Source organism: Gossypium arboreum, chromosome 5 (assembly GCF_025698485.1).
Source record: "Gossypium arboreum isolate Shixiya-1 chromosome 5, ASM2569848v2, whole genome shotgun sequence".
NCBI classification, from domain to species: domain Eukaryota; kingdom Viridiplantae; phylum Streptophyta; class Magnoliopsida; order Malvales; family Malvaceae; genus Gossypium; species Gossypium arboreum.
In genome coordinates, this window is record NC_069074.1 from 79,269,092 (window position 1) to 79,283,365 (window position 14,274).

Consider the following 14,274-nt stretch of genomic DNA (forward strand, 5'->3'; position numbering starts at 1 on the left):
ATGAGTTCAAATTTGAGAATTTAAGTTTAAATTTAAACTGAAAATTTTTGATACAAAGTAAAAATTATATATTTTTATTATAAATGTTACTTACACATCATTATTAAAATGAGTAAGATTAGGGATGGTAATGAAGCGAGACGGAGCAAATAATGTTAAATTCACTTTCGCTCTATAATTACCATACTTTACTCCATCACTTGCCCATTCTACTATAAATATATAATCTTAAAATCACTACTATATATACATTCATACCCGGTTCACTCTACGCTATTCCATTCAGTTTAAATTTTTTATTTTAATTTTTTTAAAGTCAAATAAATATTTAAATATAAATATTTAAACATGCCTTTGAAAGAATGTCTAAAATAATGTGACGATGGCGGTCAGTGCTGCAAATCATTGAATAAAAAATGTGAAAATAATTTGAAATCATACCGGTAAATGAAAACACACGTCACCTGTAATTTTAGCCTTATTTCCCCGAAAGAAGAAGAAGGACAAATCAGTTCATTTGATATCTTCTTTCCAGCTCGTCTTCTTTATGTTACTAACTAACAATGGAGTTGCAGATATCCTTATTCCAGCTCCTCATCACCTTCTTCCTGGTTTTGTTTGTGGCAGCAATCACTAGTATTAGGAAATCTAAAGCTAGGAATTTAACTCAAGGGTTGATTCCAGGGCCACGGAAATTACCTTTGATCGGAAATATGCACCAGCTCGCCGGTCCTCGTCTACCCCATCGCACCCTACGTGACTTGGCTACGAAATATGGCGCCATCATGCACCTGCAACTCGGTCAAATTTCCACTGTCGTCGTTTCTTCTGCAGAAATGGCTAAAGAGATTATGAAAACCCATGATGTTGTCTTTGCTAATAGGCCTGTTCTCGCTTCGGCTAATATTATAACTTACGGGTGCACTGATATTGCCTTTTCACCATATGGAAACTATTGGAGAAATCTGCGAAAAATTTGCACATCGGAGCTTCTGAATGCAACTCGGGTCGCTTCCTTCCAATCCATAAGAGAAGAGGAAGTGCTGAATCTCGTCGAAACCATAAAATCAAATGAAGGATCGGCTGTGAATCTGAGCCACAAAGTCTTTTCACTGAGTTATGGCATAACAGCGAGGGCAGCCTTTGGCAAGAAATGCAAAGATCAAGACGCCTTCATATCAATTGTTACAGAGGAAACCAAGGTGAATTCTGGTTTCTTTGTTTCCGAATTTTTTCCTTCACTTAAATTCCTGGATACTGTTTTGGGTCTAAAGCATAAAGTTGAAAAGATTCATGGAGAAGCTGACATGATACTTGGGAATATTGTTAACGATCACAAAGAAAGTAGAACAAAAGGCAGAAGTAAAGATGAAAACAAGGAAAATCTGGTTGATGTTCTTTTAAGGATTCAGGAGGATGGCGAATTTCCCTTGACTGACAACAACGTCAAAGCCGTCATCTTAGTGAGTCCATTTTCTTTTATTACATTGACCTGGATTTTGGTAGTTTGTTCACAAATTTTAATGGCCATGATGTTATTTATTATGTTGTTTTAGGACATCTTCAGTGCCGGCAGTGAGACATCAGCAGGAGCTGTAGAGTGGGCATTGTCGGAAATGATTAAAAACCCAAGAGTTATGACAAAAGCACAAGCAGAGGTAAGGCAGGTATTCCAAGGCAAAGGAAATGTAGATGAAACAGGCATTCATCAACTTAAATATCTCAAGTGTGTTATAAAAGAAACCTTAAGACTGCACCCTGTTATACCCTTATTGATTCCAAGAGAAAGTATGAAGAATTGTGTGGTTAATGGATTTGAAATACCGGCAAAGACCAGAGTCATTGTGAATGCCTGGGCAATCGGGAGAGATTCTAATCATTGGGTTGAGCCTGAAAAGTTTGAGCCTGAAAGGTTTGTCAACAGTTCAGTTGATTTCATAGGGACAAATTTCGAGTTCATCCCATTTGGGGCTGGAAGGAGGGTATGTCCAGGCATATTATTTGCTCTGCCAACTGTAGAGCTACCACTTGCTCAACTGTTGTTCCATTTTGATTGGAAGCTACCAAGGGGAATGAAGCAGGAAGATATAGACATGACTGAGGTGTTTGGTGTATCTGTGAGAAGGAAAATTGATCTTGTCCTAGTTCCAAGTCTTTACCATGCTTCCACTACTGTTGCCTAGAGGCAGGAACAACCTTAGCTTATGCTGCATTATTCTATTAGGTTGCGATTGAATCTCAAGTTTGTTTGTTTGCTTATATATGTATTGTTATTTAGCCTAATAGCCCACCACTTTATATTTGTATTTATAGCCGACGCTATCAGTGTTCATGCTTCTTGTGCATGGTAAATGTAACTGTAAGGCCCAATTTCGTCGGTCCCAAACAAAAAAATTAAAAACAAATAAATAAATAAACAAAAAAAATCCATTAATTATCGAAAGTCCATTTTACATAAATAAAAAAACCAAAGCCCAAATACAAACCCATCTACTTACCTAATTACATGACCCAATAACCTAAGCCCATACAAGCCCAAACCTCAAACCACCCCAATTACCCAAACACCCTAATCTAAACCAAAAACCCTTCGGCCGCGGCCCTCGCCACGTCAACAAGCACACCACTTGAGGAGCCTAATGTTACCTGCGCCCCTAGGACTACACTGCCATTGACTCAGCCTCTGTTGCCACCACCATACTACTTGAAAAAAAGAAAGAGACAGAGTACAGAGAAACAGAGAGAAAGAAAAACAAAAACTAAATATTGTAATTAATTTAGCTACAAAAGCATGAACCCCTTGTAAGTTTTTTAACAACAATGAAATAGAAAGAAAGAAGAAAATAGAACAAAAATTGATTAAAAGATATTTTCTTTTATTTTTTTTAAATTCGAAACGATTTAGGTTTTTACCTGTTGACACTTCACCGCCATTGTGGGTGGCCCTCTCCAACTTAAAAGGCCTCCAAATCCATTAGGATTCGCTGAGGGCCTCGTCGGAAAGGGAGAAACTGAAAGCTTTCTTTGCTTTCTGTTGAGTTTTGACTAGGTTTAATTTCTAGGGACTCTAACCCCAGATCTACGTTCTACGCATTAAAAGGCTCAAAATAGGGACTTTAGGGAACTCCGGCCATTAGAGGCGGCGGTCTCTGCTGCCAATGACCGACGGCCACGGCGAAGACCCACTATCCCTATGACCGGCTTGGGGAGTATTGAGAGAAAAAAAACATAGCACAAATAATTTTTTTTCAGATTTTTTTAACTTAAATAGGGTGTACAACATGACGCCGTTTTGGCTTGGTTTTAGAAGTCCCAAAAAGACGCCGTTTTGTTATAACCTAAAGACTCAACCCGGATCCGCCTTTTTTTTAGGGATGGGATAATTGCTGCCTAGGTCCTTCCGCTTTTTGGCACTTTTAATGTTGTCCTGATTTTGATTTTTTTTCTTTTTAAATTCCACCATTTAATTTAATTTTTTGTAGTCCTCTAACCGTTGACCCTCTGGGGAGTGACACGCATACAGAGGATTAGGATAATTGTCCTTTTGATTCCTACATTTTAATTTATTTTAATTTATCCTTTTTTTTGTTTTTCTTGTCATTTTACTTTTAGTTTCATTTAGTCTCAATTTAGTCATTTATTTATTTAATTCACCCCTTTATTTTCTGCTTTTTAATTTCCAGCATTTTTAATTTATGACTATTTACATTTTGTCCCTTTAAATTATGCAATTTTATTTTCATCCTTGAGTGGTTATATTTTTTTTATTTTTGTCATTAAATATGGTGTTAATTATGCCATGGTTATAATTATTATTACTATTATTATTGACATTGACTATTTTACCCTCGTTACCATTACTACAATCATTTTATTCTTTTATTATAATATTATTTCAATTGCATCTATGTAGCTATTTTATTTGTGCCATTATTTTATTGTATATTATGATTACGTACACTCGTTTGTTTTGTACCACGCTCAAACAAGTTAATCACATGTAGCATTAGTGTAGCATTGGTTTTTGCACAATGCATAATTAGTCTTTAAAACCGAGGTAATGTTCTTTATCTAGGGGACTCGAGAAGTTGTACCCCTAACTCATGGGGTATGAATTTCTTCTCGAACCAATGTAATTGAACATCCTTATTAAGATCAAAATTTATAAGGTTTAAATAATAAATGGATGATAAATACTCTTTATTCTCGGGGATTCAAGATATTGTGCCCCTAACTTACGGAGACACGACCCTTATTCTTGGTTGACTCGAAATATAAGAGCCTTCTACATAAGATTTGATTTAGATAGCGATATTTTTAATGTCATCGAATAACATCGTGTAAGGGTGCATTTTAAATTCTTTTCGAATTTTCGATTTTCGACATTAAGACATCAAATGATTAATTAGGTACCAATTTTGGGCGTGATGAGGGTGCTAATTCTTCCTCGTACGTAACCGACTCCCAAACCTACTTCCTGGATTTTATAGATCAAAAATCATCGTTTTAGTAATTTTACTCTTTTATTAAAATGATTAAATTTTGAGGTAATCCAATCACACCTTAATAAAAAGAATTGGTGGTGACTCCGTCTTCGTTTTAAAATAAAAGTCAAGACGCGAGAAAAAGGTTTCGACAGTAACATTATTATTTCTATATTCGTTTTATGTTGGTAGCAGGATTTGTGTTGTGCTCATATTTTCCTTTTATATTTATTATTCTCTAAGAGCTGAAGGAGGGTTGGTGGAGAGAGTTCATTTTTCTGGATCATTGAACAGCAGAAAGAATTTGATGATTTCTACCAATTCAATGTTGTTATTCATTTCAATACATACAGGGGGTTAATTTTCTTTGTTGACTTAATTCGTGTTTCCAACAGTTCTATGTTAATGGGTTGGTCTTTCCTCCTCTCCATTACCACCCAATAGTTTCTTTCTCCTTTTTGGCCTTTAACGTGGTTAAGTCGTGGAATTGAATAAAAGAATTGTAGATCAGAATTGAGTACTGAAATATGAAGTCAAAATATATTATAAATTGCTAATAAAAGTATAACTTATAAAGCTATTTTTTTAAATAGGTTATTATCATATATGTTTTTTTATAATATTTCGGTGTATTTGAACCCATATCCTCTTACACTAGTGACAATGCCTAAATCAATCGAATTAAAACTTATTCGGCAGCAAAGATAAATCATTTTTATTTTGAGATAATAAGTGATAATATCATAAATTCAAAAAATTTAAATTTAATTTGATTTAAAAAATATTTAAATTTGAATATTTGTTCAGACAGTTTTTAAAGTAGTGGCTGGACAAATGTCAACTGATTGGTATTATTTACTTAGAAAACTTGACATCCTTAAATTAACAAATTTTAACACTATGACTCTTGTTGATACTTTGGATGATAGTTAGTCCATCCTTAATATCTAAATGACAAATAGCAACATATTTTGGAGATTGATTTGAATTTGGATAAAAGTAATCAACTTCTCAAATTTGATGGATTGGATCGAATTAGGTAGAACTTGAAAGTATATACTGAAGATTTAAGACTTATCTTGAGCCATTTTGAAGGTATTACTTATGCATATTATCATGTTAGTTTTAAGGGAAGATTAATTGTATTTGATATAGTATACTAGCATGTCTAAATTACTTATATATGTTGTGTAGACTTGTATAAGTTATATACTAAATTAAGAGCACTTTATTTTGTTCATTGAGGAACGTTTCTTTTGAGTACATTTTGAGTGAATAATCATGTGATTTGGTTAATGTCATTTTTCAGGGGGGAAAATTAGAGGAGAGTTGTTTGGATATTAAGTACAAAAATGAAAAGTCTAATATGGTGTGTGTTCGAGGTTGAAATCATTTGTTGTACAAGGTACTAACATAGTGAATATTCTCTTTGGGCAAGTCCTTACAGATATAGGGAAAAGGAACTGTATAAACACATCTTGTGTTCATCATTTTTTTACCTTGTTCTTTTTTGATGCATACAACAATTGAAACTAATCATAACCCTACTTGTTAGGATGACATAAAAAAAGTTGGCATAGATTATCCCAACAATTCCGAAAACATCGTTGTTAGCACCATTGGCATAGGTACCGCAATGCTTTGGAAAAAGTGTTGGCATAATTCAACATAGGTTGACTTTTATTGAAGGGTTGGAAAAGACCTAGTCAAGGCCGACCTTTAAAAAAGGTTGGGATATAAGGAAATAGGTGACCCCAAAAAGGTCGGAATAAAGCACTCACATACCTACTTTTAAAGAGTTGGGATAGACCACTCTATGCCAACCTTAAAAAGGTTAGGATTGACTCGTCTAAGGCAACCTTAAAAAGGTTGGGATAGGCCTTACCTGCGCCAACACCTTACATAGTTGATTTAGGCCCCATGTTTTTTACGACTTTTTTTCCCGACTTTTGAAGAGCCTACTTTGGTGAAATATAAGCAAATTTGTATATCTTGAGTTTGGATAAGTTCGAGACGATATTAACTGAATAGTTAATTAACATAAACTAATCATATTAATACAAAATTACCACTGATGAACTTATTAGTTTATATACAAAATCCTAATAGAAGCAGTCAACACGTTGACAACATGTTATTAGCTTGTTGTCCAATTGCATTCAGTGAATATGTTGCCAACATGTTGTCTACCTGTTTTCCGTGACATCAAAAATTTCTAGGACAATTGCATTCATCAACTGCTATAACATATATATATACATACATAATATGCAGCTGGCCTCATTCATCATTATCCGAACTAAAGGCCTCATCATCAAGCCTTCTAGTTTGAAATTCAACTACATTAACAAGTGCAAAAAATAACAAATGTAATTTTTCTATTTAAATGAGTTAGATAAGAAACAACATGAACACATGGGAAGAATATTTCAGTAATAGCCAAAGAATCATAAATTGAAGCTAAATCAACAATTTTCATAAGTAAGTATTTCACTTACTCGACATCCCGTTTGCCATACAATCGTTGAGGAGACACTTATACTTCTTCTCACGAGCTTCCATCATAAGCCTTCTTCAAAAACTCGTTTCGTCGCTTAGAGAAGATGACTTTCCCCAAAAGGATGCATTCATATTTAAGGCTTCCCACTTTCAGTTGTCTTGCAACATATTAATATACAATAAAGGGTTTGGTCTGCAGTTTTTTATAACATGATTAATACCTTGGATTGAAAATTGTTTTTCAAACATAGCTGCGATGTTTAGTTCTGCAACAAATCTACTTATGGACCCAATGATGAAAAGTCTGTCATCGACATTTAAGTAGACAAGGTTTCTTTGGAGGTAGGCTGCTCCAACACAATCCAGAATAACATCAACGCATGGCATTAATGGTGGAAGACAAAAGTTGTCTTCTTTTTAATGTTAAAAACCTCTAACCAAGTCGATTTTAAACACAAACCCTAAAAGCTTAAACCAACAAAAAAATACTCACCAAAAATTAAGAAGAAAAAATACTTCAAATTATTCTAGTTGAGCTCAAATATATAAAGGAAAATTGTGTATATATATTCAATGGAAATTATATTTTAAAGAAAACCTAGATAGATTTTCCAATGGAATTCACAAATTAAGAATGTACTAGTACAACCCAGAGAAAACAGGTGAGAAACAACCCACAAGGAAATGAATAAGCCCAGAGAATGATAAAGAATAGAAGAAGACTGAAGAAGGAAGAAGGGTTTGATAGTTTGATTTAGGGATTTTGATTTGGCAATGGGGGTCGAGGGGTTTGATTTTGGGAGAAGAAATGAAACGGGATTTGATTTGGGAAAAATAGAGGGCAGGTGGGGGAAAATAAAAGCCAAAAAGGTTTTGGGGGAAATGAAAAATAATAATATAATTTTAATTTATTAAAATAATTTATTCGATTTATTTAAGTTATTCGAATTCGAAAAATTTAGCTCGATTCGAACTCAAAATTAAAAAAAATTCGAGTTGATTTGATTAACTCGAATAACTCAATTCAAATAACTCGAAATTTAAAATTTTATTTCAATTTTTTCAAATCGAATTTTACTTACCCCTATTAGTGATTGTCTCATTTTGGAAGGGCATTTTCAAAATAGTAAATTAAGATTTTAATCATTTATTATGATTACATTTAAAATTTAATCTTTATATTTTAATTTGATATGATTTTTTTTATTTTATAATATTCTTAATTAATTTAAATGATGGAGATTGTTAATTAATTTATTAAAGAAACAAAGAAGCAAAGATTCAATTAAAGAATCGATTTAATAAATAAAACTAACAAGCAATCGATTCAAAGAAGCAAAGAATCGATTAATTAATTAATTTAAAACAACAATAATGATTATTAATCAATTTGATATTGATAGCAAGTTAATTTTGTGCTTTTAATGTATCTATTTTTGGCTAATTTTTTAATAGAATACTAGTAAACTTGTGATTTCTTACTTAAATTTTATCATGGATGAAATTGGAATGCCGAAATTCGAAATCAAGCAAAATGGGCTATATTGGAACAAAAAGTAAAAATAAGGGCCAAATTGAAGAGTTGCAAATTAGTGGTTGACTAAAATTCAGATTTAGAAATTGTCAAACTCTATATATAGAAAAAAAAATATAATTTTTGTTGACATATAATCTTAGAGGAATCATGCTAAATTTAGCACATGAAAAATATATAAATACCTTGTATTGGTGGCTTGGAAAAACACACTTGATTTTACACTTGAAATTGAATTGAATATAATTTTTCCTTTATTTTTCACATGTTTGTAGCATTGGCAAAGCTTACTGTCATTTTCTTTCTTCTACTTTCTTTTGGTGTAATTGCTCCTTAAGTTTATTCCCTTTTTTCACTTATTACCATTTCATTTAAATTCATTCCCACAATCCATCAAGCATGATTAATTTCATGCTCAACTAAAACTTCATTTAGCCTTAGTCCGGTAATCATTCCTATAAAAAATCGTGAGATATGAACCCATACTAAAACTTTTCAACACGGTATTCGTTATCTCTCCGGTAAATGGGATAGTTACAATCGTCTCTTAAAGTTAATGCAATTTCAATTCAAAAAGCGCACATTGGGTTGGAGTTGTTTGGCGTACAGTTGGGAAAACGAGTCGGTTGTTTGCCGAGTTCGAGTTCCAACGAACAAATTGGTGTGTCCAGGTTGGTAAGGGCTTGTTGGACCTCTGTCAAGGGAGATAGTGATCAGATTTAAATAAACCACGTGGTTGAGGTCGTTGATTCGAGTTGGGCTTTTCTAGATCGCAAGACTATCAAGATCTTAAATCGCGAATGCAAGAGATCGCAAGACTATCGAGATCTTAAATCACGAACACAAGTTACGTGATTAGATAATCGGTAAGTGTTGGTTTGTAGGTCATACCAGAACCAACTGCACAAGAAAGAGTTGGCGGGTGTGGCGTCCTTGATCGCTATAACCAACTTATCGTTAAGAGAAAGGAAATCCATTTTCAATGATCGGTTTGAGTTCAAAGTGTACTGGGGCTAAGGCTAAGCATTCACACATTGATTTACCGACTTAATTTAAATTACTCAATTTTATTTTCACAAATATCATTCTGTTATTATTTCATTTTATTTTATTTTTCTTTATCAACTAAATTCCCCCTTATTTATTTTCAACTTTGCACGTACAGGTCATGGGCACGACAGCTGCATAGAATCAGGAATTTGGTCATGTAAACAGGAAAATTAGGAATCTCAGGCATGCATATCTCAACCCTTATACAAAGAGTTGACCAAAACATATGTCGGCAAGTCTATCCCGACACTTAAGAAATTGTCGGCCCAAAAGTGTCGTCTTAAGGCTACTTTGTTGTATTTAATTAAAGATATTTGACTTTCAATTTTATGATTCCAATGACAATTAAAACCCTTTTTGCAATTATTGACTCATTATACCTTTCCAATGGCAATTCTATGCCCATATACAACTTTAATTGCAGCAATTAATGAAATTTAATTACAATAAAAATTTCATTTCACAAGCTATTTACCATCAGGCTAATTACTCATTCTAATTTAGACACTTATAAAAATTAGGGCGTGGTAGAATAAGAATTTGCTATGTTTCTGAAAGAAGGAAAGGGCCCTCAATGCTAAGGAAAAGGTTAAGAGGAAACCTCTTAACTTCCTCCCTATCTAGTCCACCAATCCAAGCCCTCTGGAATATTCCAAGAGTAAAGACTACTTATGAACCCTGCCATATTATAGGGTTATTTTCACATCTTCTATTTTGGTGAAGTAGTTCCCTATGACACATATGCAAAACATCTTTTAGAACGCAATATATTCTTAAAGAAGAGTTGTTATTGAATGAGAATTGTTTCTGAATAAGGATCACTTTAGCTTGTTCAAAACATGAATTGTTCTCAACATGGAGTGTTTTTTTTTTTAACAAGAGTTGTTATTGGGTGATGCTTTTCTTAGAAACATAATTGGTATAAATAGAAGTTGTTCCAAACCATAGTTGTTATGAACATAACAATTGTTCTAAACAAGAGTTGTTCCAAGTCTTTGTTATCCAAAAATGAGCTATTCTGAAATGACAGCTACACTAGATGGCACTTGTTCTTAATTGAAACCCTATTTTGAAAATAATTGTTTCGGACATAACTATTCTCACACAATTGTTATTTTGAATAAAACAATGTTACTACTTGTTCTAAGCTTGGTAGCACAATTTCCTAAAATAGTAACCAAAACAAATGCAAGGAACCAAAAGAAAATAAAAGCTTAAACCCATATAGCTAAATCATATCTGAGCTTAATTATGTGAAATAGATAAATTTTGGATGTATTTAAACACACACAAATTATGTGTTTGGAGACCAACATAATAAGTGGATTTGAGCTTTAGATAAACTAGTAGTAAGTTTAGGTAACCATGTAAATTACAGTTTTTTCTTGTGGAAAACTATTTTTTAATAAAAAAAAAAAAAAAGTCCAGCCATGTAAACAAGGATTCAGAAATATGCAGAATTTAATTCAAAAATCTTGGCAAAAATGAATTCTAACCACACAGTTTTTTTTTTTTTTAGTCAAATTGGATTTCCATTTTTAAAAGCCAAAAATATTGAACGGAAATTCAATTTGACTTTATGTTTGTAAGTGTCCCATGATATGTGATTTATTTATTTTAAAATTTTAAAATTTATTTTAATTATTAATAAATAATTATATATAATAGTAAAATACATTAATTTTTAAATAAAGAAATATCATTTTATTATTAAAATGTTTATATAGCATATATTTTCAAAATATTTATATCAAATATTTATTTTTAAGTCTATCCTAAAACTGTTTATATAACATATTTGTTGTGTTTGTCTTAAATTGGATTTCATTTTTCAATTTTATTTAATTATATAAAAATTTAAAAATACATGTGTCATTCTTATTATGAATATCTTATTAAGTGGATGTCCATCAAGATCAAGATAAAGTTTTGATATACTTTAAATTCTAATAGTTATTAGAATTAGATCTCTACTTCTTTTATACTTCTTATGCCTATAAATAGAGACTCTGATGAAGCATTATAATCACCCCTTTTGATCAATAAAGTACATTCTCTGTTGCTTTCATATTTTCTTTGTTCTTTATTCTCCCAATCTCTCTTTATTTTATAACACGTTATCAGCACGATTTTGCTCAAAGTGATAGTTCCTTTTATCGACGATCAAATTTATCCTCCATGATTTTCAATTTCTTTGACAGCAAGATGCAAAGTTTTTACAGATGGTGAAAGATTTGATATCGTTATCCATATGAAATCAAGAATATTTTCTAACTATCTCATACCTTCTAGTGATTATGATGATGTTAAAGATCTTCAGGTATATTTTACTATGTTTTGTTTATTGTATATTATAATTGGATACTAATCATGACAACATGCATAGATAGATTTTGATTTGAAATCTCACACATGTTTGCGATGGTAATTATGAATTAAAGAATCTATTGGGATGTTTATAAGTCTGTTCTACTAAATTTGTTGCATTCTCCGAAGTGAATGTAAAAATAAAGAAGATAAAAGATATACTCATGGACCACTAAAATTGGGAACCTAGTAATAAATAAGAGAATAATGAGAGTTCTCAAGATAACTTTTCAAAGGGTAAAGATAACTTATGTTATCAATATGATATGAAAGATTATTGGCCACATATGTGGCATATGCCCAAATATTTTGTTTCTATTAATATTCTTTAAGGAATGATATGAAAATGTAGTAATGAATTCATCATTACAGATAGAAAATATTTATCTTATTTGGTACTAGAACAAACAAATATTATTCTAATATTTGATAATACAAAATTAGTTAAAAGCTTCAAAAGAGCTAATATATCACTATCTAAAAACACAAAATTTGTGATGGTTAATGCATTACTTTTAAAAGTTATTTGTAATGGATCTTATATTGAGATTGTGCATGAGGAAAATATTATATTTCATATGAATAAAAAAAGGGATTGAGTTATTAATTTATAATATTTATGATATTATTTTGTCATCATCCCTATTAAAGGGTTGAAAGCAAAATATTTGATTGTGAAAGATCTACTCATGAGCAATAGAATATGATAATTTTATCTAAAGCTTATTATGGTTAGATGCATCTAAAGTTGCAAGTATTTTTTAAAAACTATGAGTATAACTCTACAGTATACAGAATAAGTTCTCAATTAAAATTACGTGGTAAAATATTACTGATGAGAACTTGCAAGAGAGAAATCTTATGCATGAAAAGTCATTGGTTATGTACATGTTATACACATGGAAAATAAGATCCACTCTCAAAGTTTGCTATTAATAGATTTTTGGGCATTTGAATATTTTGGCATATTTCCTGAAGCGAATACTGCATCTAATTATTTGGAAATTATATTTATTGACTTGATGGTATTATAGAATTCATATTGATTTAGACATTTTCAGTAGTAAATGTCACAATAGTACTTATATGTGGATACAAATTAAAAGGAATGATAATATAATTATCAAATTGTTACAATTTAGTACAATTGAAACAATGTTAAAGTAAACCAGAAGTTTACTAATACAAATGCGTTTACTACTTGGCATGATCAGTTAGACTATCCTGGATCATATATGATGCGAAAATTAATTGAGAATTCATATGGACATCCATTAAACAATCAGAAGATTCTTTCATTTAAAGAATTCTCATTTATTGCTTGTTCTCAATTGTGACAGCCCAAAACTGACCCTAGTCGGAATGTGGTTTCGGGACCACAAAACCGAGGCATAAAAATAATTTAATGCTCATTTTGATGCTTATGATATGTGTTAATTCGTGTGTGACATTTTTGATGATTTGATTTAGGATTATAAATGTGAATTTCACTAAAAAGGACCTAGTAGTAAACTTTGAAAATAGGATAGGGAAATGTGTGATGACTAGTTGATCATGCATGCAAAATGAGGGTTTGCATGTCAAATTTCCTAAACTAAAGCCTAGTGGCCGCCATGACAAAGAATTATGGGCAAAAAAAAAAATGTCATAAAACATGTTGGGTGAATGCTTGATGTTAGAAATAATAAAATAAAGAGCATGGACAAAGAAAGAAAAAAAAATAGTCTCATCCATGCCCCCCCTTGCCGTGAGTTGAAGAAAAGAAAAGAGAAAAATTTGTTCATCCTTTCCTTTCTCTCTTGACCGAAAATCCTAAGGAAGAAGAGGGAATTTTTGCTTCATGTTTGGTTTGGAAGAGGATTAGGAAGGGGTTTGGCTATACTTGCATCAAGATTAAGGTATGTTTGAGGTTGTGCCATGAGATTTATGCATGTTTTTAGTTGCTAGCTTGATGTTCTTATTAGCCCATGGTTCAAATCTTTGCTATGACATGGGAATGATATTCGGCCAAGGTGGATGTTGTGTTAATGCCATTGCATGCTAAATATCAAGCTTGATAATGATACATTGTGATGGGGGATTGAGGACTCTTGGATTTTCTTTTAGCATTTTTGAGTGAGACACTAAGTTCTTTGTTTAACCATGACCAAATTGAAACGGTATGGTGTTGTGGTGTATTCGCCATGGTAGATCCATGAGTATGATTTATGCATATTGCATGGTAGGTAAGATTTGAGCTTTGGATATGTGTTCATATTTGGATATAAGCAACTTGAGATTCGCCCTTGCACCTATATGTACATATGTTTGCATATGATGTATTGGTATGACATATATACC

At 32.0% G+C, this 14,274-nt stretch overlaps 1 protein-coding gene across 1 annotated transcript; it reads left to right on the forward strand.

The window, feature by feature from the left end:
• The first annotated feature begins 370 nt into the window (after window positions 1-370).
• Window positions 371-2,437, forward strand: LOC108451958 (desmethyl-deoxy-podophyllotoxin synthase-like). Its single transcript, XM_017749674.2, has 2 exons — window positions 371-1,463; window positions 1,557-2,437. Exons 1-2 carry the CDS (start codon window positions 564-566, stop codon window positions 2,181-2,183), a joined length of 1,527 nt encoding a protein of 508 aa, XP_017605163.1. The 5' UTR covers window positions 371-563; the 3' UTR covers window positions 2,184-2,437.
• Window positions 2,438-14,274: the final 11,837 nt, after the last annotated feature.

Bases quoted from the DNA above. Each gene is read 5' to 3' on its own strand.
- LOC108451958 (XM_017749674.2), top strand. From the start codon at position 564: ATGGAGTTGCAGATATCCTTATTCCAGCTCCTCATCACCTTCTTCCTG. The intron at 1,464-1,556 runs GTGAGTCCATTT...ATGTTGTTTTAG, and splicing joins ACGTCAAAGCCGTCATCTTA to GACATCTTCAGTGCCGGCAG.